Raw genomic sequence first — 25,226 nt, 5'->3', positions numbered from 1 at the left:
CCCCCAAACCAGGAGCGATTTCTGGGTGCATAGCCAGGAGTAATCCCTGAGCATCAGCGGGTGTGCCCCCAAAACAAAAACCAAACAAACAAAAAAAAGTAAATGTAACCATATCCCCTTCCCCCGGTGCTAAAGAATAGTTTAATGATTAAGGCACTTGCCTTCATGTGGTTGACTTTGATTCTATACTCAGCACCACATATAGTCAGTCCCCTGAGCACTGCCAGGAGTGATCCCTGAGCCAGGAGTAAGCCTTGAACACCACAGAATGTGGAACAAAAAAATAACTGTTCCTTGAACATCACAGACAAGAAATTATGTCTATTGGTACATTAATAAATATACAGTAAGACTAAAAAGACATGTGCTCACTCTGTAAGTGAATACTCCCTCTGTATATTCCTTTCAAAGATACTGCTCAATTATTTTTTTCAAGAAGCCTTAAAGTAATTTTAAACAAAAAAAATTTTTTTAATTCAGAATATAAAATTTGAGAAACAGCCTATGCACTTACTCTCATAAATTGAAGACCTACACATTCCTTGGTGCAAAGAACAGACCCTTACTTTTGTAAGCTCAAGAATCCCTTTCATTGTATGAGGAATGTTTTTCAGATCACGATCCCAGCAAGAGAAAAAAAAAGACAAAGTGCTACACTATATGACAGCTCACACTGGGATATATCACTCAGAATAAAAGTATTTGCACATTATTCTATAATAGCATCACCTCTTCAGAGGTAGAGGAGCTTGGAAATAGCTCTTCATGACTATACTTGCATGCCTGCCTCTGCCTGGTCTTCTATTATCAGTCATGCTTTTCTTCTCAAACACCTTATCACAATTCTGAACTAATTAGAAAATAGAAAGAACTTAGACAGGCTAAACTTAGATTCTTCTGAAACAGTGTGACCCTTATGTTTTTATATATTATTCCTAAAGTAATTGTTTTATTTCAGGAATAATTTTATAAAGCTAGTCCACCTCAAGAGTCCCCTTTCTTTGAGATCCAAATCTAGACTGATTCATTAATTCACAGTATTAGAAATTCAACTTTATTTTTAAAGCTTTTATTGTTTGCAAAGCTATATATGTTTTAGGAACCCAGTTTTACATGTGCCCCAAGGCATATCACCATAAAATACCCAACACCAAGAGTACTATCTGTCTAACACAATCTACTGGAGCCTCTCCCCTCAACATTCCCTCTATCATTTCCCTTCTAGTAATTTCAGTTCTTTGATCCAGAATCTAGGAGTTTGTTTCTATTCCTAAATCTCACATATTATTGAGATCACCTGGTATTTGTCTTTTTCTTTCTGATTTTCATCTTGTAACATAACCTTTATTTGCAGCTATGTTCTATAGCAAAAGGTAAAATTACATCTATTCTTATATATGAATAGCATTTCATTGTATCAATATAATTTCTTAATCAACTCCTCTGTTCATTAACAGTTGTGGTTTTTCTGTATGATATCATGACTCATACCTGTAAAAGCATAGGAGTGAGTGTATCTTTCTGAATTTGTGTTTTTGTGTTCTTTGAATAGGTATCTACAAATAGAATTGTCAGGTGATATGTTAGTTGCACTCTTAATATTTTGAAAAAGCTGCATATTAGCTGGACTTAATTTTTCCAAGAGCAAATGATGTTTCTTTTTTTATATTCCCACCATCTATTATTTCTGGATTTTTTATATTTGCTAATCTCAAAAGAATAACATGTTAAAAAAGTTTATGTGCCTGTTGTCCATCTATATATTTTTAACTCATGTCCTCAGTTTTTGATAGGGTGGTTTGTTAACTTGTTGAGTTTTGAGCATCTCTTCTGTCAGAAATAGAGTGAAAAATATAGTTTTTGCCCTTAATTGAATGTCTTCTCATATGAAGGATGGTTTCTTTTACAGTGTAGAAGCATTTTAATATTGATGCAATCTCATTTACCTTTGTTTTTGTTTCCTGTGCTATTAGTGTTAAGTCCCTGAATGCATCATTCAGTTTATTTTACACATTCAGGGTCAGCATCCAAATATTAAAGCCAAATTGAGTTAATTTTCATGCATCTTTTGAGGTATTTATTTAGTTTCATGTTTTCATATGTAGCTATCCAGTTTTCCCAGCACTTTTCTTTCTCAGTTTTATGTTCTCTGCTCCTTTGTTGTAAATGAACTCTCCACATGTAGTAGTATTTGTTCCTTGTTTCTCAATCATATTCTATTGTCTATGTGGCCATTTCTATTACAATGACATATTGTTTTTTATAAGAATTATTTTGATCAAAGTGGATTACAAATCTTTCACAGTAATACTTTAGGCACATAGTGACATTGAATCAGGGGCATTCCCACCACAATATTGTCCTCCCTCCACCCCTGTTCCCAGTATGCATCCCGTATCCCCCTCCTTTACCCCCCTGTGCTGCTAGTATAAATGGTCCCCTCTGTGTCTAACTTGTTATAGATTGGGTATTGATTCTGTTGTCTTTGGCTTTGTATTTGGCATTTAATTCTGATCATTTTTTATTTCTACTAATGTTCATACAACTGTTTGGTCTTGGTACCCTCCGTTATTTTCCCCTTTATTTGTGAGGCAGAACAAGATTACAATGACATATTGTTTTAATTATTATAGTTTTAAAGTATAATATGAAGTCAAGGAGCATGAAGACAGAGCTACATTTCTTAGCTTCAGCAAATGAACATATCCTCTTCCACACTTGCTGTTTTCCTACCTCCACCTTCAGCCATGCTCTTAGCCACATGTGTTTTCTAGCTATAGTTTTATTTCCTACAATCTAACACATTCAACTATGTTCTTCGGTGCTTGCCCAAGTGCACAGAGAAAAGGATAATTGCTGATTCTGCTACAGGACTCTGATGGCATAAGCGCACTAAACAAGATAATACACCAACTCAGCCTCTATCCTATCATAATCATTAAAATGCACCTTTTTTAGAGTTCCCAAATTGTCTGAGAATCTGATTTCAATTTACAAGCATCCACCTAGAAATAATACAAGCACATACACAAAAATATATACAAACACATACACAGAAAAGTGCTTTTTCTTTATCTCATTGCACTGAAAACCAGTGGCCTACTTATAGAAAATTTGCAGAAAATTAAAGTTGTTTTATTCTTGTGATAAAACTGTGCAACATTTCCAGAATATTTAGAATGCTTTATAAAAATTTAAATACTATATTGGACATTTCTTAAGTATGCTTGTCTCTTTTTGATGGGAAGAAGTGAAATGCTGGTTCACAATCTCTAATAGTAGATGTTTTTGAGAGCACTTGTGGCTCACAATACCTTATTTGGATATGTATGTATCAGGAAACACTAAAATTCATGTTGCATAATCAGGTACATAATTGATCAATACTAATCTTCAATAGCAATCAATGATATCTTTGTTAATCACATATTATCAAGTAGCAAGGTTATAGCACAGCAGTAGAACCTTTGCCTTGCATGTGTGAGGCCTTGAATTCAAGCCCTGGTACCAAAAACCGCAAACATACACACATCAAGGCTATCTATGAGAGCAATTTATTTCAACTCTAAAATTATCTGGACAAACAGTGACCTTCATAAGAGATAAGCCATTTTCTGATTGTCTAAATATTTTGTCCCTATGGATTTCCAAGGCTTTGTCAATTTCACCTCCAGTTTGAGAAATTCATACTGTTACTTTATTCCATTAACGGTTAACCTCATATAAGGTCACAGCTTGACTCCCAAAAAGCACATAATAGTAAATTTAACATTTCGTTCTAATAGCTTCTTGTGTGTGGCTAAGATAATAGCAATGACAAAGTGAATCCTATAAAATACTTCTCATTATCAAAGTGTTGTGAAATGTATTTAATTTTAAAAATATTTATTTATTTTTTAAAATTTTTATTGTGATCATAATGGTTTACATATCTTTCACAGTAGTATTTTAGGTACATATTAACATTGAATCAGGGGAATACCCATCACCAAATTTGTCCTTCTCCCATCCCAATTCCCTTTCTGCAACCCATATACCCCACCATCACCCCCCAGGCTGCTAGAATAGGTGGACCCCTCTTTGTCTAGCTTATTATTAGTGGTCATATATCTGTTTGGTCCTGGTACCCTCCCTTGTTTCCCCCTCTATTTAAGAGGCAGAGCTAAATAAATCGAGTTATGTGTTTTTGTTTGAAGGAAAGAAAAGCAATAGAATGGGGTACAAAGTAAGAAAAAATAAAAAATAAATAATAAAAAAATGAAGTCAAATACTTTGAAAATGGGCGGAGACCTTCTAGAGGCTTTCAACCTCAGTTTGAGCAAGGACATAAAAAAGGTAATTGAAATACCACAACAATACAGAAAGAAATATCAAACTAAATATCTAGTGAACACTACAGCAATAAAGACAAGCACCACACAATAGTCTGGGTTCTGAAATCAAATCATGCCGGAGTGCAAAAAGGAAGAGAAAGAGAAGATAAAATGAAATAAAATAAAATTGGAGATATCAACTTCAATATCTGCACCAAAATAAAGACATCAAAAAAATCGATCAATCAATAAATAAATGTGGAAAGATGATTATTTTGTGTGTTTTTTTTTCATTTTCCCCTGCATAGGCACATTAAGTATTGGGGATATTATAGAGGGAATTCCTTGGCCTAGGAGTTACAGGGTTTCTCCACCCCTGAAGTATACTGTCATGGAATTAACTGTAGATTCCTTGCATGATCATAAAAATAATTTTTAAAGAACTTACCAAACATGTACCAGGTATTTAGTCAGGGCACATGCCATAAAACTTACTCAATTAATCTGTGGCATCTTACATCCTCCCAAGCATTGCCAGATTTAGGTATACTTATAGGCCTTCAAGAACCAGGATCCTTTTCACTGCAGGTCCCAATCATCATTATACCCTCCAGCCTTAGCACAGAATTACTATTCCTATAGTCCGAGTATTTCTGAGTACCTGACCATTGCTTAAGAAACACCCTACACACAAAACTATTAACCAACCAAAGCACTTCTAAATTTCTTCCCTGAGCCATTAAAAATCCATGTATAGAAAAGTACCTCATGATATACTCTTTGATTATGACAATGATTCCTTGAAAGTCATTAATCCGAGTTCTTGGTTACGAGCAAGTTGAAGAACTTCATAGCAATAGAGAGACCTCTTTGGGAATGTTGACACTAACACAGGCATAGTAGAAAGCCTGACATGTGGAGCATCTTTCTTGAGTAAAGCAGAAAATGCTTGGGTCATGCCAATTTCTCGGGTCCTCCATCTGTGCATAAAATGCCAAATCTTTTTATCCAATCCAAATAGTACTTGGCATTGGGATGTTCACCATCTTAAGACATCAGTGGTCTAAATAGCTTTCAAAGAAGGCATTTAAAAAAAAAAAACTTTTTCGTGTGACTTGTCTATACTTCAAAATACAAAAACAGTTGCTGAATGCACTAAGACAAAAGATTGTCCCCAGTAACTTGGTATGAAATCTAGGAATGCACTTTCCATTACTTTTAGAATTGACAGTCCACGGGTTAGATACATATGCATTACTCTTCTTCACTTGATGTTCGCTACTGCAACAGCCTTAACAGGAGACATATACTGTTTCCAGCTCTCAAAATAAAAGTCTAAATCCAGAATGTTAGTCTAATAGAGTGACATTTTGTGTGTATGTGTGTGTGTGTGTGTGTGTGTGTGTGTGTGTGTGTGTGTTTTGGGTCACACCCGGCAGTGCTCAGGGGTTATTCCTGGCTCCAGGCTCAGAAATTGCTCCTGGCAGGCACGGGGACCATATGGGACACCGGAATTTGAACTGATGACCTCCTGGATGAAAGGCAAACGCCTTGCCTCCATGCTATCTCTCCGGCCTCTCATAGAGTGACTTTTAAAACCGCATTGTAGTTATTCAAACTTCAAAAATTTCCAATTCAGCATGAGCAAATTCTTAATAGATTAGTAGATATCTTTCTTCTTACTCTTAAATTGCATTTGTCATTCATATGCTTAGAAGGCACTTATCGAGCACTTAAATATTGACTATGTATTAAGGACTGTGATGTGTTGGAAATACAGGATTGAATGAAAAAGTTATCAGTATATATCAAAGAACATATATACTAACACAAACTTGAACCAAGGAAAAGAATTGATATTTAACTAGAGAATACTGTTAATCTGCTTTTCTTCCACAATGCCATAAAAATTCATTGCAGGGCTGGAGAGATAGCACAGCAGTAAGGCCTTTGCCTTGCACAGAGTGGATCCAGGATGGACGGTGGTTCAAATCCTGGCATCCCATATGGTCCCCCAAGCCTGCCAGGAGTAACTCCTGTGCACTGCTGGGCATGTCTCAAAAAAAGCCATAAGTAAATAAATAAGATGCATTTGCAAAAAAACATGTTCTAAAGTAACCAAATTAAATATAGGTTTGGCATTAAGTCCAAATCAATAAATATGAAAATATTTTAGAATCATCTCACAATTTGAAATTTATTGCATTACACAATTGTATATTGATTTAAATTAAAAACTGTGGATAATTTTGAGTGTTAGTTGAATTTCAGATTCATTACAATATTTAAATATTACAGATTTATATGATCTTCATTGATTTCTGAGTTCATTTTTTTCTCTTTTCATGTCTTAAGAACAAAACTTTAGTTTATTTTTTTTCTTTTTCTAGAAAGTAAAAACGTTCATTGGAACATTGATGAGAAAGGAAAAGGAATGTCTCTTATGGGGAGGAACTTTAACATAGGACTAAGCTCAGTTTCTTCTTTCAAGTGGAGTATTAGCAAGTTAATTAATTTATCTGCACTAAACAGAGAATAATGCAGGATAATATATTTCATATTTGATTCCAATAATGAAGCTAACTTTTGCTCTCCTATTTTTGCTTCTCTTTTTGATATTTCAAATCATCTCAATGTTAGTCATTTCCATGGTAAATTTTATGCTATCTCCACCTCAGAATAAAAATAAGATCTTCAACATAAAATTACAGGCAATGTAAGGTTAAGAAAGTAGAAAAATTTTAATTATCTTTAACAAAACACCTACATTTTCTGAAGAAGTCAAATGTGTTCTCTCTAAAGACTTTTATTCATGTTAAAAAAAAACTTTCCATAGAAAAGAATAAAATAGCAATACCTTATGAGCATTTCTCTATATTTATCATCTATTTATTTATTTAGACCTTTAATTTCTTTATTTGGAGCCTTTAAAATATTTTTTAAAAATTTCTGAAAGGGGCCGGGCGGTGGCGCTAAAGGTAAGGTGCCTGCCTTGCCTGCGCTAGCCTTGGACGGACCGCGGTTCGATCCCCCGGTGTCCCATATGGTCCCCCAAGCCAGGAGCAACTTCTGAGCGCATAGCCAGGAGTAATCCCTGAGCGTTACCGGGTGTGGCCCAAAAACCAAAAAAAATAAAAAATAAAAAAAAATAAAAATTTCTGAAAGCAGAAGAGTCTTGAGAAATTAAATTAGATATATGTTAAATAGAAAAATATATTTCAATTAGCAAAGCCACTCACCTAAAATATTTACACTATCAATTGTCATGTAGCATGCTTAAATTCTATTGACCGCCAGTGAGTCTCCAATCATATGCAGTTCCATATGCAAGTGATATTTTATCTGGAAATATGTAACTCATTAATGAATCACCCTCTGAGTACAACTAAGAAAATTTACTTATTCAAAGTTTCTTAGTTTATTTGCTTATACATGGATAGCCACAGGGAGTATCATGCTAAGTAAAGTGAAATTAGAGGGAGAAAGTCAGACACAGTATTAATGATCACACTCACCTGTAGGATGTTAAAAAAAAAAAACCTTAGTATAAAAATAATATCCAGACAATAGAAATGATTGGGGTGAGTGCAGTTAAGAAAGTGGAAGACAACCAATCATAATATTTGGAAATGACCACTCTGGACGAGAACTGGAAACTGAAAGGAAGTAAAGCAATATGATGGTATCTCCAGTTACAGTATTGCAAACCATGGTGCTAAAAAGAAAAACAAAAGGTAAAAAGGTAAAAGAAAAGTGTCTGCCATAGAAACAGGCTGGGGAAAAGTTAAAGAGAAGAGGATGTGGTGGTAACTGGGGCAATTGGTGATAACAAATGAAAATTGGTGAAGAAATGAGTGTTGGAACATTGTAAGATTGAAAGTTAACAATCAACAACTTTGCAATTCTGTTTCTCACAGTGATTTAATACAAAATTAAAAAAAAACTAGCAGAACAACCTTATAAGGCAATGCATTTCTGTGACTAACTATGAAAAAAAAAAAAAGAAAACTAAAAAGCCATAGATAAAGATTAGAAACAGCAGCAGATAGAGGTTAAGCCTTACTTAGATTGACAAAATGTAACTAACTCCTAGTTTCAGTCTTCAAATTCAATTTTGAGTAAGTTGGTTCTGCTTTAGTCAGCTATCACTACAATAAGCTATGTAAAAAGTTTATATAAAACTCAATGGCTTATAACCATAAGCATGTTGGCTTAGGTTTGACTCATCTAGGCTAATCTTGCCAGAATTTTGCTCAATTTTATTCCAAACTCCAGAGGCTCACTTGGGATTTCTATGTCTCTTATCCTGCTTTAACCAGTATGACTAACTGATATTTCTTATATCAAAATCTCTGTTTCCAAGAGAGAGAAAAATCAGATGAGCAGGCTTAAAGTTATGTACTTTAATATATACTTGTAACATACCATTTCTTAAACTCATGTGGTCAAGCCCCAGGATAAGAGAAAAACCATAACAAAGGTATGAATATGATTTTGCTCCAGGGAGGAAGGGAGTGGTTGAGATAAGCAACTCAACTGATCTGGATCTCAACTTCAATTGACCTAGACCTTAGATTCTATTGTCATAAAATAAGGAAATTGGATGAGTTCCATTATTTTTTATTATTTCTGGGTTAAATCCATCAGCATCACTTAGTAAAACATTGTAAATTTTAATTCTCCCAATTTGTGATGTTTAGAAAATTTTATTTGTGAACTGACTTATAGCAGAATCATTCTGGGATTCAACCATGAGCTAAATGATCTCTTACAACATTTCTATTTTGTTTTCAATTAATTATTAGTTTCACCTACAGAAAGTTTATCTAGGATTTACCTAGAAGCCAAAATAAACTTTCATATTATCTTAACAGTTAATGCTGATTATTTGACACTTAATAGTATTTTTATAATATCCATTTTCTAATCAGTCTTCCCACTGTGAAAATGAGTTTCAGCAATTTGGACAACCTGTGCTTCCCATTTTAAAGATTAACAGCTTCTCTCCCATATCACCAAGATGTGAATCAGATACCCCTGCTCACCTTCCACCCCAGAGCACACTTCTTGGCTGTCTCCAGATCTATTTCTGCTTTCTCTGTTTCATCTTGACAACAATAGGCACTGCAATGATTTTTTTTCTCTTGCCTATAAAAAGAAGTGTCCAATAGCCTTAGTAGTATTTAAGATCTTCTTTTATAGATTCTATTTCTCAGCTAGAAGATAGGCTGAAGAAGTGTCCAAAATGAAATAAGAAGTAAAAGAGAGCTTTCTTTCCTGGGTCATAGGAAAAAAAATAAATGTAGAAATAAATTTCTCATCTAATTATTCATTCCTGGTTATATATTCTTTAATGATATGTTTCCATGGTTACCAGCGTTGTTAAATGCTGCCTGTGTTTCATTTTGCTTTGATGCTATTTGAGGTAGGATGTTAGTAGGAGAGGTTCAGTTTTAAATGAAAGATGTAATTGAGGCATGTGTTTGATTCAAGGTTGAGTGTTTCCACTAAGAAGACAGTGGCTGTAACATTATTTTCTATTTGAGTAGTTTTCTCCAATTCTTTTGTTGATGGGTGTGAGGATCCCAGGCATAAAAAATTTAAAGAAGAAAGAGAAGGAAGGAGAGATAAAGAAATAATATGGTCCATGTATATATTAGTTTCATGTGTATATTTTGGCAATGTTACTTATGTTGCATATATTTGATTTAGTCACATTATTTTATGGTCCCCATTCCTATCTTATTATTGTACTGTCCATCCTTCTTTTCTCTTTTTTTGTATGCCATGAGCAGCAAAATTTTCAAAAGTGAGTTAAATATTCATTCACTTAAACTCAGTGAGACTTCTGGTCAGAGTGCAACATTTTCCAAGGTTGTGTGCCCTTGAAACTTTAACTTTCATAGAGAAAAAAGGGTTTTGTCTTCTATTCCAACAATATCAGGCATCCAGACAATATAAATTGGAAGAATGCCTTCAGGGATAATGTGCTTCACTGGTACATCAGCCCTCCATTTGAGAATTGATTGTCCAAAGCTCCTTAGAAAAGAGTAACCTCATAGAAAGCAAGAAAATTATTCCTCAGCCAGTCCTAAGAAATACTTGCTTTATTCTTTTTAAGAAATATATAATTCTAGACAAGTTCATTTTTTTCATTTTTTTCTTTATTTAAACATCTTGATTACATAAATGATTGTGATTAGGTTTCAGTCATGTAAAGAACCCCTCCTTCACCAGTGCAACATTCCCACCACCAATGTCCCCAATCTCCCTCCATCCCACCCCACCCAGTCTGTACTCCAGACAGACTTTCCAGTTCCCTCATTCATTCACATGATTATGGTAGTTCTCTGTGTAGTTATTTCTATAGCATATTCACCACTCTTTGTGGTGAGCTTCATGTAGTGAGCTGGAAGTTCCAGCCCTCCTCTCATTGTCTCTGAGGATTGTTACAAAAATGACTTTTATTTTTCTTAAAACCCATAGATGAGTGAGAATATTCTGTGTCTCTCTCTCCCTCTGACTTATTTCACTCAGCATGATAGATTCCATGTACACCCATGTATAGGAAAATTTCATGACTTCATCTCTCCTGATGGCTGCATAATATTCCATTGTGTATATGTACCACAGTTTCTTTAGCCATTCATCTATTGAAGGGCATCTTGGTTGTTTCCAGAGCCTGGCTATTGTGAATAGTGCTGCAATAAATATAGGTGTGAGGAAGGGGTTTTTGTATTGTATTCTTGTGTTCTTAGGGTATATCCCTAGGAGTGGAATAGCTGGGTCAAATGGTAGCTCAATTTCCAGATTTTGGAGGAATCTCCATATCGCTTTCCATAGAGGTTGGACTAGACGGCATTCCCACCAGCAGTGGATGAGTTCCTTTATCTACACATCCCCACCAGCACTGATTGTTCTCATTCTTTGTGATGTGCACCAATCTCTGCCTCATCGTTGTTTTGATTCACATCTCCCTGATTATTAGTGACGAGGAGCATTTTTTCAAGTGCCTTTTGGCCATTTGTATTTTTTTTATCAAAGTGTCTGTTCATTTTTTCTCCCCATTTTTTATGGGATTAGATGATTTTTTCTTGTAAAGTTCTGTCAATGCCCTGTATTATTATTATTGTATTTTTTATCAAAGTGTCTGTTCATTTTTTCTCCCCATTTTTTATGGGATTAGATGTTTTTTTCTTGTAAAGTTCTGTCAATGCCCTGTATTATATATTAGTCCCTTATCTGAAGGGTGTTGGGTGAATAGTTTCTCCCACTTGGTGGGTGACTCTTGTATCCTGGGCACTATTTTTTTTTTTGAGGTGCAGAAGCTTCCTAGTTTAATGTATTCCCACCTGTTGATCTCTGCTTCTACTTGTTTGAAAAGTGCAGTTTCCTCCTTGAAGATGCCTTTAGTCTCAATATTATGGAGTGTTTTACCGACGTGTTGTTCTATATACCTTATGGTATCCAGTCTGATATCAAGGTCTTTAATCCATTTGGATTTTACCTTCGTACATGATGTTAACTGGGGGTCTATGTTCACTTTTTTGCAAGTGACTAACCAGTTCTGCCAGCACCAATTGTTGAAGAGATTTTCCCTGCTCCACTTAGAATTTCTTGCTCCTTTGTCAAAAATTAGGTAATTGTATGTCTGGGGAACGTTCTCTGAGAACTCAAGCCTATTCCACTGATCTGAGGGTCTGTCTTTATTGCAATACCATGCTGTTTTGATAACTATTGCTTTGTAGTACAGTTTAAAGTTGGGGAAAGTAATGCCTCCCATTTTCCTTTTCCCTAGGAGTGCTTTAGCTATTCGAGGGTGTTTATTGTTCCAGATGAACTTCATAAGTGTTTGATCCACTTCTTTGAAGAATGTCATGGGTATTTTTAAAGGGATCACATTAAATCTGTATAATGCTTTGGGGAGTATTGCCACATTAATTATGTTAATCCTGCCAATCCATGAGCACGGTATCTGTTTCCATTTCCATGTGTCCTCTCTTATTTCTTGGAGCAGGGCTTTATAGTTTTTTTTTGTATAGGTCCTTCACATCTTTGGTCAAGTTGACTCCAAGATATTTGAGTTTGTGTGGCACTATTGTGAATGGGATTGCCTTCCTGACTTCCATCTCTTCCCTATCATTATTGGTGTATAAAAAGGCCATTGATTTCTGTGGGTTGATTTTGTAGCCTACCACCTTGCTATATGAATCTATTGTTTCTAGAAGCTTTTTGTTAGAGTCTTTAGGGTTTTCTAAGTAGAGTATCATGTCGTCTGTAAGCAATGAGAGCTTGACTTCTTCCTTTCCCATCTGGATTCCCTTGATATCTTTTTCTTGCTTGATCGCTATAGCAAGAACTTCCAGTACAATGTTGACGAGGAGTGGTGAGAGCGGACAGGCTTGCCTTGAGTACTCTTTCCATTGCCTGTTCGTTTGTCTTAAGGTTCTTTTCCAATTTCTTCTGTTGTGTTGAGTTTTTCTGCATCACATCTTCCAGTACTCCTATTCTCTCCTCAGCTGCTGATACCCTATTGGCAAGGCTATCCACTGAGGTTTTCAGTTGAGCAACCATGTTTTTCAGATCTGTTATTTCAGTTTGGAGTTTTCTGATTTCTGTCTTTGTGTTCTGTTCAGATCGATCTATGCTTTTTTTGAGTTCTACAAACATCTTCCATATTTCTATTCTAAAGCCCTTATCTGAGAGGTTAATCAGGTGGTTGAAATTTTAGGTCATCTGAGCTTTCGTCTTCATTCTCTGTGGATGGTGTTTGCCTGCGAGGTTTCCCCATTGCCACGCTTGTAGTGTGGTTTTTCCTGCGTGCTGTGGTGGGATTCATTGGTTAGAAAGAGTGCGCAGCCACAAAGCGAAGTGGCCGCGCTCTTCTGCTGTCTCTAGTTGACAGTTTTTGGGGGGTGCACTCCCTAGGCCTCTGAGGAAATCTTCAGGGATTCAGAAACACAGGCAGACAGGCACAGTCAGAAGTTTCCCTTGAATTCCTCAGAGTGAACAAAGGCACAGCAGAGTGGAGCCTCCACAGGCCAGAGACCTCAGCTTATTGGACAGCGACACCCACAGCCAGAATGCACTTACTGGGCAGCTTCAAAATGCAGTTGTTTTGGGGGTGCGCTCCCTAGACCTCTGAGGAAATCTTCAGGGATTCAGAAACACAGGCAGACAGGCACAGGCAGAAGAAGTTTCCAAGTCCTCAGAGTGAACCACAAGTTCATATTTTAATATTCAAATTTAATGTATTTAATGGTGCTGATTTGGTTTTAGAATAATGTTAGTAGATGATGAAGGGAGCCTGCAGCACTTAAATAGGGGGGTTACTTTTCTTTTTTTCACCTCCTAACAAGGTTTTGGAGTTTCTTACAAATTCTGAATAAAGAAAAAATATAAAGAGCCCCACTTCTTTTTTCCAATTTTGTCCCATTTGTTAATGGTATGGACATTAGAAATTGAAGGCAAATTAAACTTCCTTTTACTAGAGCAGATTAAAGATTAGCTAAGTGGTTCCAGGATACCCAGAACTATTTTGCTAGGTTGTCATGAGGTCCTTTTGTCTGTATAGAAGCTCTGCTTTGCAGTTTAAATTTGTGAGCATGTTGATTCCTTCTTTTGTTTGCATCTGAAAATCAAAAATTGTTACGAACAAAACCAAATTTATAGGGTTTTATGGTTATCTTTTATATTTCCCCTAGTTTTTTATGGGTTATTGATTTACAAGCTTTCAGAGAAATTGAGGTCATTTTTTTAGCAGTTGGAGATGTGAAATAACTATTCCATGAAATCATAAAAAATTTTAAGCTGTGTTCACTCAGGTATAAGTTAATCTGTAAAGCTCAAAGCTTTTAGTGTTTTTATTTATATTCAGCCATCCTTTTGATGAAATTGCACACCAATTAAAAATAAATTCTTCTTTTTTCTTGAATCCATCTGATTATATTTTCCTCACTAATTTCTGAAGACTTTCTATTCTACCCATATAATAGTTCCTGGTTGAATAATTTTCTTTTTCATAATCTCCTCTGTTCCAAATAATGAGAGTTAGCATTTTAAATACCAGCCTTTAGCATATGGAATTATTTACTTTTTCTCAAGGCCATAAAGTAACAGTTAAGCTAATCTATTTCTATTCAAGAAAATATAGGCACTATTTTATGTAGTAAAGTCTAAATCAGAAGTCAGCAACCTATGAGGAACAATATCCTCCAGAAAGCCTGAGAAAGACTGTTTCAATCACAAACCTAAATTGATGAAATGCATTATCACGAACATGACAAGTATCCATTTTATTCATTCTTCATCTGGTGAGTTGGCCTGCTCTAAATTCCATGTAAAAGACAAATCAGAGCTACAGCTTGAAGTCTGGGCATAGATAATTTGGAAAGTAGAAGCAGTTCTTGTAAAAATAGTACTTTATTTTATTTTACATATAACTAGAAATTATAATGTGTATACAATATAAGTAAATAGATGTGTTTCTCACAGATGCAATTATCCCCTTTATGAGACATCTTAATGAAAGGACTACACACAGAAAAGGACTCTTGGCCTGCAGTATTGTGTTTCTGCAATCTGTTGACTTCTAAAATATACATTTATCTGAGAAGGGACTTTACCCTGAAAAATATTAATTATAAGTATATGAGATAAAAAAAGAAAAAAAAGGCATCTAATCCCACGCAAAGCTAAAAACTTAAGGGAGAATAGGGAGGTAAAAAGAGGCAAAAAACAACTTTGAATAATAAGCACTTTTCTACGTAATACAACATTCCCTTTTATGGATTCAAATAGACTGTGATTCATCATGCCACCAAAGACTGAAGCTTTAAATATCAACAGTTTCCCTGTTAGTAGACTCTATTAGAACTTTCTTCTTTCTGCTAAGGATTCTACTATACCCACTATAATATTGTGCAAGAGTCTTTGAGCTTTTTATATGTTGGAATCTTATCTGAGTACCAAATAGCGCTAGACCTCATTATGAGTTAGCATATTATAAATCGTTCAAATTAGAAATTCAAACTAAGTTGAAAAAAAAGACTTGAAATCTCAGCTCTTTGAGTTTTCATTCTACTGAAATCTCCGTAGAATGTGAATTTCCAAAATTAAGGTTTTTAAAAATTGTGTTATCTAGATCTCTAATACAGGATAATAAAACCTTTTCTCTAGTCACATTTTAGTAGTGTAACAAAATACTAATGTTATCATGAACACTTGTCCAATTCATAAATTAGTGTCAGATTTATCAGTGAACTCAACAAGGTTTATATTGGTAGGACTGCTCAGTAAGAGCCATTAGTTTGTGCTACCTATGCTTTGTATCCAAATTAAATATCCTCACACTCTCAAATTCTTTAATATATCTTTCCAAGAGCATCCTTGACTTTGCTACCCAAAGTCATATTGCATAGTTATTCAAAAGAAAAATAATTTCTGTTGAAAAAAGTAAAACATGTCTGGGAACTATTTGGTGGAAAAAAATAGGACCAGTCTGTGAATCTGTTCTTCAGGGTGGTTTTGTTTTTTTTTTTTTTTTTTTTTTGGTCCCAAAATAAAGTATCAGTGTGCCCCAGCATGTCATAATCTAATATAAAACCATCATTTGAGAAATTAATCAGAAACCAATGTAGAAGTAACTAAAGAAATACTTTCATAAAACTAAATGAAGTGCAGAGATGAAATGAATAATGACAAAAAATAAAGTCCCAAACTGTGTTGACATTTACTACTGAACATAGTGGCTGAAGCTCATTTGTAATACCCAGTTGTGCTTATGAAATAATTACAGGTAATGTAGCTATTTATTCTTGTGGCACCTTTTGGTGATTCATTTTAAGTCATCAAAATAAAAGCTCAGTGGCATCCTGAAGAGTCTGGAGGCTGCTGAAACCCACACTTGGAACGCTGAGCTTCTATCAGCTGGTGTTTTACTAATGTATAAGCAGAAATTGTTCTAGTTCAAAACTAGAATATACTTCAAATTCAACTTATAAAATACATATTTTTCCAATAGATAAGCTAGACCCATTGAAGCATATTATTTTGTTTCCTTATTAAAAACCCTTTCATTTAATCTCTGTAAATGTTTCTCTTTAAAGCAGGCATACTAGTTGGTAACATATCCAAAATCTAATGAGCCACCAGTGGGCAAAGCAGTCTTAGATATGGTCAGTAGGTGTAGAGATTGAATATACAATAGGTCTTCTGCTAAGATGATCTTGATATGGTTTGGTCTGTGATGGGATTCCTTTGTTTCTTGATAAATAGTAGAATCAATTTTTTGTTTTCTTTTTGTTGGGAACATGATAATCATGAAAAAAGAAAAAGGAAAATATTATTTAATATGTACTTGTAGCTCTAGAAGTGATCCCTGAGCACAGAGTCAAGAATAAGCCCTAAGCACCTGAGCCTGAATACCAAAAAAATAAAAACAAACAACAAAACATTGATTATCAAGGAAGGAGCAAACAATCCTTTTCTTTTTTTTGGTCACACCCAGAAGCTCAGGGGTTACTCCTGGCTCTATGCTCAGAAATCACTCCTAGCAGGCTCAGGGGACCATATGGGATGCCAGGATTTGAACCAATGACCTTCCGCATGAAAGGCAAATGCCTTACCTCCATGCTATCTCTCCAGCCCCAGCAAACAATCTTTATAAGTGATATTCTGACATAGAGTTATATTAAAATATTTATAAAATTTTTATTTTGGTGATCATGTCTCATATTCAGGATTAACATGATCCCCAATATTAATTATATACACATTTCTAAAGCATTCTGTGTTTTCTTTTACTGGGTATGTGTGATTTGGATGGCATACCTGGCAATTCTTGGGGTTTATTCCTGTTTGCTCAAAGGTCACTTCTTCCTGGAAGAGTTCAAGGAATCAGATGTGATACTAAAGATTGGGATTGAATTCAGCTCAGCTGCATACAAAGCAAACATATTACCCACGGTGCAATCTTTTCAATTCCTAAAGCATTCCACATTCCTTAGAAAGAAAATTCAATAAACAATTAAAAGCTCAATTTTTACTAACACAAATTATAGGGAATGCTTTTATATGGAATCCTTAAGATAATAAATTTAGAATAATCTGTTCTTTAGGTTAACTCTAAATTTTAAAAATAGAAATCTTACCAATTAAACATATAGATATTTAAATGAATTATAATGGGATAAACAGTGTTGCTCAAGACTTTTAGGTTATATTATAGAAGGTCTTAGTTATCATTTAAAACTCGCACTGTTATTAAAGGAATAACAGAGAACCTGGGCAACAGAAACAGCTCAGGATCAGGGTGTATTCTTTGTATATTTGGAAAACCCAATTTCATGTCCAGACCTGCATGCCCTGATTCCCAAATACCACCAGAGGGCATCATGGAGGCCATAAGTATGCAGGCTATCCACAGCACTGGAGATCTCTGAGCACCAAAGGTGTTCTAGTGGACCTGATAGTCCCCAATGCCACAGTACCTAAACAGCACCCCATCTTCCACATCATAGCACTGACTGCTCAGCCAAGTTGACCAAGCAAGCTCCCTGCAATCTGCTTAGGAATTCATGCAAAATAAATTTTAAAAAGCCATTTTAATCACTTAAGATTCAAGTTTCAGACCATAGCTAAAGTAAAGGGTAGGGTATTCGTCTTGCATGTGGCCAACCTAAGTTGATCTCTGGTTTTCTATATAGTCCCCTGAGCTCACCTGGAGCGATCCCTAAATGCAAAGACAGGAGTAAACCCTGAATATTGCTGGGTGTAGCCACCCCCCAAAATCAAACAAACAAAAAGACTAGTTTCTCACCTCAATCTTTATAGCTTGCAAATCTAGTACTACTTCCTTTCAATCCAATGTTAATTCACTCTGAAAATAAGACTGTAAAATAATGTTCACTCACTAGTAACCTATACCAATAATATATGAATTAAAGAAAATTGGTTATAGAAAGTATGATATATATTTATCATACTTCTAGTTACCATGTTATTTTATCTTTAAAATTCCTTTGTGGCGCCAGTGGCAAAGCACACGCCAGTGTGTGTAACTTTACATTGATCTAAGGTCTCCTCACACTGCCTGTGTGTGACTCTAGCAGCCCCTGAACAGAATTACTTCTGAATATTGAGTTACAACCTTATTTTTAAAATTGCTAAATATTCATATCTAAAAATAAAGAGAGAAAATTTTATTGCTTCTTTTTTAGGGTAGATGACTATATGTAGACTGCAGCAACAAGCTCCAAAATTTTAGTAACTTAAAACAATAAAAGTGCATTTCTCATACTTTAGTATAATATGGGAGTCCCCAATTAGTTATCCTCTAAATAGCAACGTGGGAACCACACATCTCTCATAGTGTAGCACCATATCCCTGTGTGTCCTGAGAATCTGTCCTCTTCAGACAACTTACAGAGAAGATGGAGGATCTGAAGAAGTTTTATGGGCCAATTCTGGAAATAGTATTGCAACTGCCTCTGTTCCTTTGACCCATATTCAGCCACATGTCACATGCAATTACAAGGGAGAACAGAAAATTGCCTGTGTGCCCAGGTAATGCCCTTATTTATTCACTAAAATTCTATGGCATCTATATTTTATAATACCAAAGAAAATTAAACACTATCAAATTTATGATATTTATTTTAAACAGGAAAATGTTTTCATAACTTTTTTAAAAAGTAAACTATAATATTTGAAACTCTAAATTTTGTAAAATTAAAAAGCTGTTCATGCCTAGAAAATTCAAACTTGTGTAAACCTCTCAAAATCTTAGTGAATTGGATTATATAATTCTGAAGATCTGAGGATTCTTCATAGATCTGATCTTAAAAGTAAAGTAATTTACTGTAATTAAGATAAAGCCTGCTACTGAGAGCATCAAGGGAATCCATTTAAACCATCAGGCTCTCACAGCTGGCCAAGCACCACTGGGATAGCCCATATTAAAAAAAATTAAACGATTTTAAAGGAATCATTTGATGATCTAATCGTATTTTCTAATTAACAGTAACAGGATTTTCATTCCTGAACTACTTCCATCACTGGACACATAGTTAAAGAGTTATATTTGCCTGAATCCTCCAACAAAGAGATGAGACAAAATTTTCATAATTCTATCATCCTGAAAATGTTTAACATTAATACTTTCTACCAGAATTATCATGGTCACCTTGAGTGCTCTTATAAAGCTACCAGGAAGAATCAGTTTTCTAAGTTAGAAGAGGGAGATGAATTTTTGTTGTAGGTTTTTTTTTTTTCCAGTAATTTTCATTTTGCTCTGAGTTTCTTCCCTTTACTCTTTGTGTGCTGGCTCCTTTTGTATCTCCACCATCACTCTTTATGTGCTTATCTTGGGCAAATTAGTTTTGAGGTTACAAGTGACTCTTTTTGTTTAGCTACAGGAGAAAGTATTATAAGCTACAATTGTAGGAGAAATGATCTGCCCACATGCACACCTGATTTATATGACTGTAAGCTTTAAAACTTTGATAAATCAGAGAACAACAGAGAATTATCAGAACCCCCAAATGTAAACAGCTAGTTGCAAAGCTGCTTTGAGTTAGTTTGGGAGCTGAGAGAGCAATGAGCAGCACTGTTACAGTTCACAGCAAAACGTATGCATCAAAGTTATCCCCATTCTCTGCATTGAGGAATATCAAAGAAACTCACACTTTAGAAAAGAATGACTAAATAGCAGAGAGTTTGGTCCAATTGAAAATATCATTTGGAAGTGGCCTCCATCTTTATTTAATACAGCAAGCTAAAGTTCCTTATCTAGTTTCTTCCTCTATATTTTATTTTTCATCTTCAAGAAAAATCTGATTAAAAGGTCCAAAATTATACCTTGTTTTTTAATATAGGTGATAGTAATAAATGTCCTTATTTATTTATGAAACTGTCAGTTTACAAGAAACATAGTATAGAAACTATGGCATTTACACATGCCCCATGTAAGTTCCATCCCACACTATATATAGTCCTCTGACCATCACCAGCAATGATTCCTAAGCCTGGAGCCAGGATTAAATCCTATGCACCATAGGGTATGGCTAAAAAGCAAATGAATAAAATATAAAACTGAGTTTAACTCTTCTATTTGTCAAATAAACTTTAAATAAAAAGACAAACCCAACTCTATATTTTCAAGTTATATAAAGAAAATAAACACAATGCATATAATCATATTATTTCATCCTTCACAAGAAGAATGGGAGTTAGATTGAAAAATCTTATGATTGTCTGACTCCGGGACTTTGGTGACAGGAAATGTGCACTGGTGAAGTGTGCACCAAAAAAAAATTAAAATTAAAACAAAGAAAATAAATGTCAGAATCTGATGCAACAGAAATTTGCATTTTTATTTTATTTTTATTCTGTGTTATAGTATTTCTTCTTGGAGCTATAATAATTATTTTTGACAAACGATCTCCATAGATTATTCATTTTTTCTTGTTATGAATGCACTCTCCTCTCTTGCTACTTCCTTACCTATCTTCAGGATGAAGGGCAGAAGTCACAAAAAACTTGTATTTCTATTGGCTGTAAATGGGAGGAGGGGGAGACTGCTGTCAACATAGACCTTTCTGGATGGAAAGCTCTATATAAGCCTGAATGCAGTGTGTTGGGCCTCCAGCCAAGATTACTGAGCCGTAAATGAGCAGATCAAGCTGCCACACAAAAACCACACTTCTGCCACTTGCAAAAGAGAGAGAGAAAAAAAAAGCTGGTGCAAGCTCTTGGGCAGAAGATCTTACCATCCATGCTGAGAGGTGGCTTAGCAAATTGCTTAAGCTGCCAGCAGTTGGAAAAGAAATGGAACACAGAGAGTGATTTTTTTTTTCCATTTTGACTTTATTGGGATACTGTTAATGAACCAAAGTGGGGCATTGAATACCTTTACTGATTTTTTTAAAAAATAATCTTCCCCGGGCCCGGAGAGATAGCACAGTGGTTTTTGCCTTGCAAGCAGCCAATCCAGGACCAAAGGTGGTTGGTTCAAATCCCGGTGTCCCATATGGTCCCCCGTGCCTGCCAGGAGCTATTTCTGAGCAGACAGCCAGGAGTAACCCCTGAGCACCGCCGGGTGTGACCCAAAAACCAAAAAAAAAAAATAATCTTCCCACAAGTTATTTAGAGATGCTATCAAGAAAATTCTTTTGGCATTTGGGAGGTATGATCCGTCTCCCCAATTCCCATGGTAAAGTACTAAACCCATCATTTCTGACAATCGCCAATACAACCTAAAAAGGTGCAGTGCAGTTAATATTGAATTGATAATGGCCCTTACTCCAAAGTGACTGATGTCCTTATGAAATAGGCACAGAAAAATTTATGTGAAGAAGTACAAAAGCTACAGGAAGATACCACAACCAGAGAGATAGAACCTAAGAACCCAAACCTTCAAGCGAACCAAAACCAGACCTTCAAGCTTCTGGAACTAGGAGAAGATGAATTTTTTTTCCTACCGACTGGAATGCTTAGATAAGAGATCTTAATTTTTTTTACTTCGGTATGGTAACCCAAGCAACATAAATAAACAGTTTACCACTGAAAGTAAAGTGAGATCATACTCCTAGAACTGAGATCTCGAACCATTTCTTCATTACATGCCTCTGCTTACATATTTGGTCTGGAAACCATTCCCAAGAGTGGTTCTAGTAGTGCATATATGTAACCAAGTAAGAAAAGTTCTATTTTAAAAAACTATTCAAGGGTCGGAGCAGTGGCGCAGGACGTGAGGCATCTGCCTTGCACGCACTAGCTTCGGAGGAGACCACGTTTCAATCCCCAGTGTTTTATATGGTCCCCCAAGTCAGGAGTGATTTCTGAGCATCACCCAGTGTGGCCCAAAGACAAAAACAAAAAGAGTAAAAAAAAAAAAAAAGAAAGAAAGAAAGAAAACTATTCAAAATATAATAATCATTTATACAAAGGACCATCATTTTTGCTGAAAGACCAGAAAACCTGGTACTTCAATCCCTTGTTTATGTTTTAGACACATCTTTGATTTCCAGCTCTCTGTTGGATTTCCCCAATGCTAACAGCATTCCAGCACTGGCATCCTGCTTCCAGCATGCTGAGCTACTGCGCTCTCACAGTCCTTCACCCCTCCAACTGCTGGCTATATTGCAACTGAATTATTTCCTCCTTCCAGCTTCCTGAGCCTTTAAAGAACAGAGTTGTGTGCTATTTTAGGTCTTTCATTCACCCATTCAGAAATTTACCAAATTTCACTTAGACATTTGCTATTATTTTAAGTGTGTCAGGCAGGAAGAAAACTGGGAACTTAGTGGCAGGAAATATGCACTGATGTTATACATAGTATAGCAAATTCAATCAAAAAAAACTCTATTATGAGCAAACTTGTAACCACTTGTTTATATAAAGTAATTAATAAAAAATAAAAAGTTTGCATTGTTATTCTCCTACAAAAAAGAAAAAAAAGAAGTAAATCTTTGTAAAGATACTCTTTTCAAAGTGTAGTATATTTGGGGTTGGGAGCACATCAGATGGTTCTCCGAGACCACTTCTCAGAGTCCAGTATCTCTCTCCAAGCCCAGCTTGGAGAACAGTGCTGTGCTAGGGATCCAACTCACGGCCTTCAGCATGCAAAGAATGTGTATTTATCCTCTAAGCTATCTCCCTAGTCTCACAAAAATGCTCTTTTTACACAACATAAATGACCATGAAACTATTTGGCATTGTGACAATGGAACAAACAATGAAGAAGTTAAATTAAGCTTTTTTAATTTAAAGTCAACTCTATAGCTTTTATATCAGTAGGAAACTTGTTTATTAAATACTATGTCAGTAATAGTAGAAATTTCTGTTTGTTAAGTGGTTTCTTTGTTGGAAAGTTCAAACCTATTATTTTTTTCTTCTTGGCAGTTGGTGCTTTTAGTTGTCAGGGAGAAAATGATTCCTATAAATAAATAGGATTTTTTGTAATATGCTTTTATGCTATTTTCAGAAAAATGAGGTAACTTATAGACACTTCCACTTTTTATTCAATGTTCAAGCCTCATTAGAAGGTAAAGTTGTAGTAAAGGAATAAATTCTTTTTAAAACTTCACATAACTTTCTTTTAGGTCTATTACAAATAGTAATGGGCCTAATTAAAATGGGAATCTCAGGGTGATGGCAGGACTTGATCAAGAATATTGCATAAGCATAGATGACTTAAGGGAATTCATTTTTTGTCTGTCGTTTGTATGACTTACTTTTTAAAAATAAAATAATGAAGTCAAATACTAATCTTGGAAAAATTGTACGAAGAATGTACAAAGATATTTCATTTTCTCTATTGTCTTTTATGTAAGTGAATTTTTTTTTCAAAAATATACGATAGTTTCATTGAATAATTAATAGTTTTTTTTTTGGTTTTTTTTTTTTTTTGTTTTTTGTGGTTTTTGGGTCACACCCGGCAGTGCTCAGGGGTTATTCCTGGCTCCGTGCTCAGAAATTGCTCCTGGCAGGCACGGGGGACCATATGGGACGCCGGGATTCGAACCGATGACCTTCTGCATGAAAGGCAAACGCCTTACCTCCATGCTATCTCTCCGGCCCCGAATAATTAATAGTTTTAAAAACAGGAGCTGTTTTCGTCCAACTCCCTTATCTAACGCTCATGTCCCAAGTTGTCTCATTTCTCTTTACAAATTTTTATTTAAACACAGATTACAAAGTTGTCCAAAGTTGAGTTTCAGTCTTACAATGTACGCCACCCTTCATCCATGAATGTTTCCCACCACCAGTGTTCCCAGTTTCCCTCCCATCCTCCTCCCTGCCTGCCTATGGTGCAGGCATTTTGCTCCTCTCTCATTTTCCCTCTTTCTCTGTCTCTCTCTGAATCTCTCTGTAGCTCTCTCCCTTCCTCTTTTTCCCTCTCTTTCTCTTACTCTCTCTATTCCTCTCCATCTGTTTCTCTCTTCTTATTTTTTCCTTTTAGACAATGTGTTTTGCACTATGCAGAAACATTGTTTTGACAATGTGTTTTGTGTTTTTATGAAAAAAATAGGACAAAAATAATGCACTATTGTGATTTGTACTATTAATGAGGGAATACTGTGTATATCATTTTATTTCCATCCAGTACCCAATTATTGTCCTGAGTGATCAGTCCCAATTATCATTGTCAGAGTTGTCTGTTCTTTGCCTGAACTGCATTTCTAGCTAAGCCCATCTCCCATGACTTTTGTGACATGGAAGAAAAGTTTTGCTAAAGGAAGTCAAGAAAGATTTTTAATTTTCCAAAAGGTTTTCCCAAATATTAGAAAAAGAAATAGGCAGTTTGTCTGCTTTGTTGTGTCATTTAAATTTAGTATTTTAATTCATTGTAAAGTATAAATTGCTTATCAGTGTCTATTCATAAGGTGATTATATTAGACTTAAGAATTTGATTTTTAAATCAAGAAAAAAATTGCATCTTAGAATTTTAATTTCTGTCTTAAAGCAAATTCAGTTTACGTCTATTTACAAACTTTTCATTTCATTGGTTTTCTTAATATGAAATAGTATTTCCAGAACTAATTAAAATTTTATTCTCATGAATATTCAAGGCCAGAATACCTTATCTTTGCAGTACAGTATATAGATTTTTAAATCATCCATAAAGGTAATTATATTTTTACATTCTTAAAAATTATGCATTCTTACTATTGCCAAATGTGTTGTCTGTTTCCTCTCAGGCCATGATTGAAGAAGCTATCACAAGAGCGGAATCTTTTTCAGTCATGTACACACCTTTTGCAACAAAAATCAGAGCCGATAAAATAGAAAAGGTAAAAGAAGTTTTCATAAAAACTCATCCTGCATATATGGAATATATCTATACAGGTAAGATTTATTACCTTCAAGTTACCAGCTGTAATTTTATTCCCATGTGAAAATGTAAAGGGA

The 25,226-nt window shown here is 35.1% G+C and overlaps 1 protein-coding gene across 1 annotated transcript in view; it reads left to right on the top strand.

Moving 5' to 3' along the window:
• Positions 1-25,226, top strand: part of SPATA16 (spermatogenesis associated 16) — a 278,777-nt gene that overhangs the window by 133,383 nt on the left and 120,168 nt on the right. Inside the window, exon 5 of the mRNA XM_049775243.1 lies at positions 25,016-25,163. Within this exon, the coding sequence (XP_049631200.1) occupies positions 25,016-25,163 (148 nt within the window). The remainder of the gene's footprint in view (positions 1-25,015; positions 25,164-25,226) is intronic.

This window comes from Suncus etruscus, chromosome 6 (genome assembly GCF_024139225.1).
Source record: "Suncus etruscus isolate mSunEtr1 chromosome 6, mSunEtr1.pri.cur, whole genome shotgun sequence".
Taxonomy (NCBI): Eukaryota; Metazoa; Chordata; class Mammalia; order Eulipotyphla; family Soricidae; genus Suncus; species Suncus etruscus.
The sequence above is the reverse complement of the archived record's forward strand: the minus strand, read 5'-3'. Positions and strand labels throughout refer to the sequence as shown.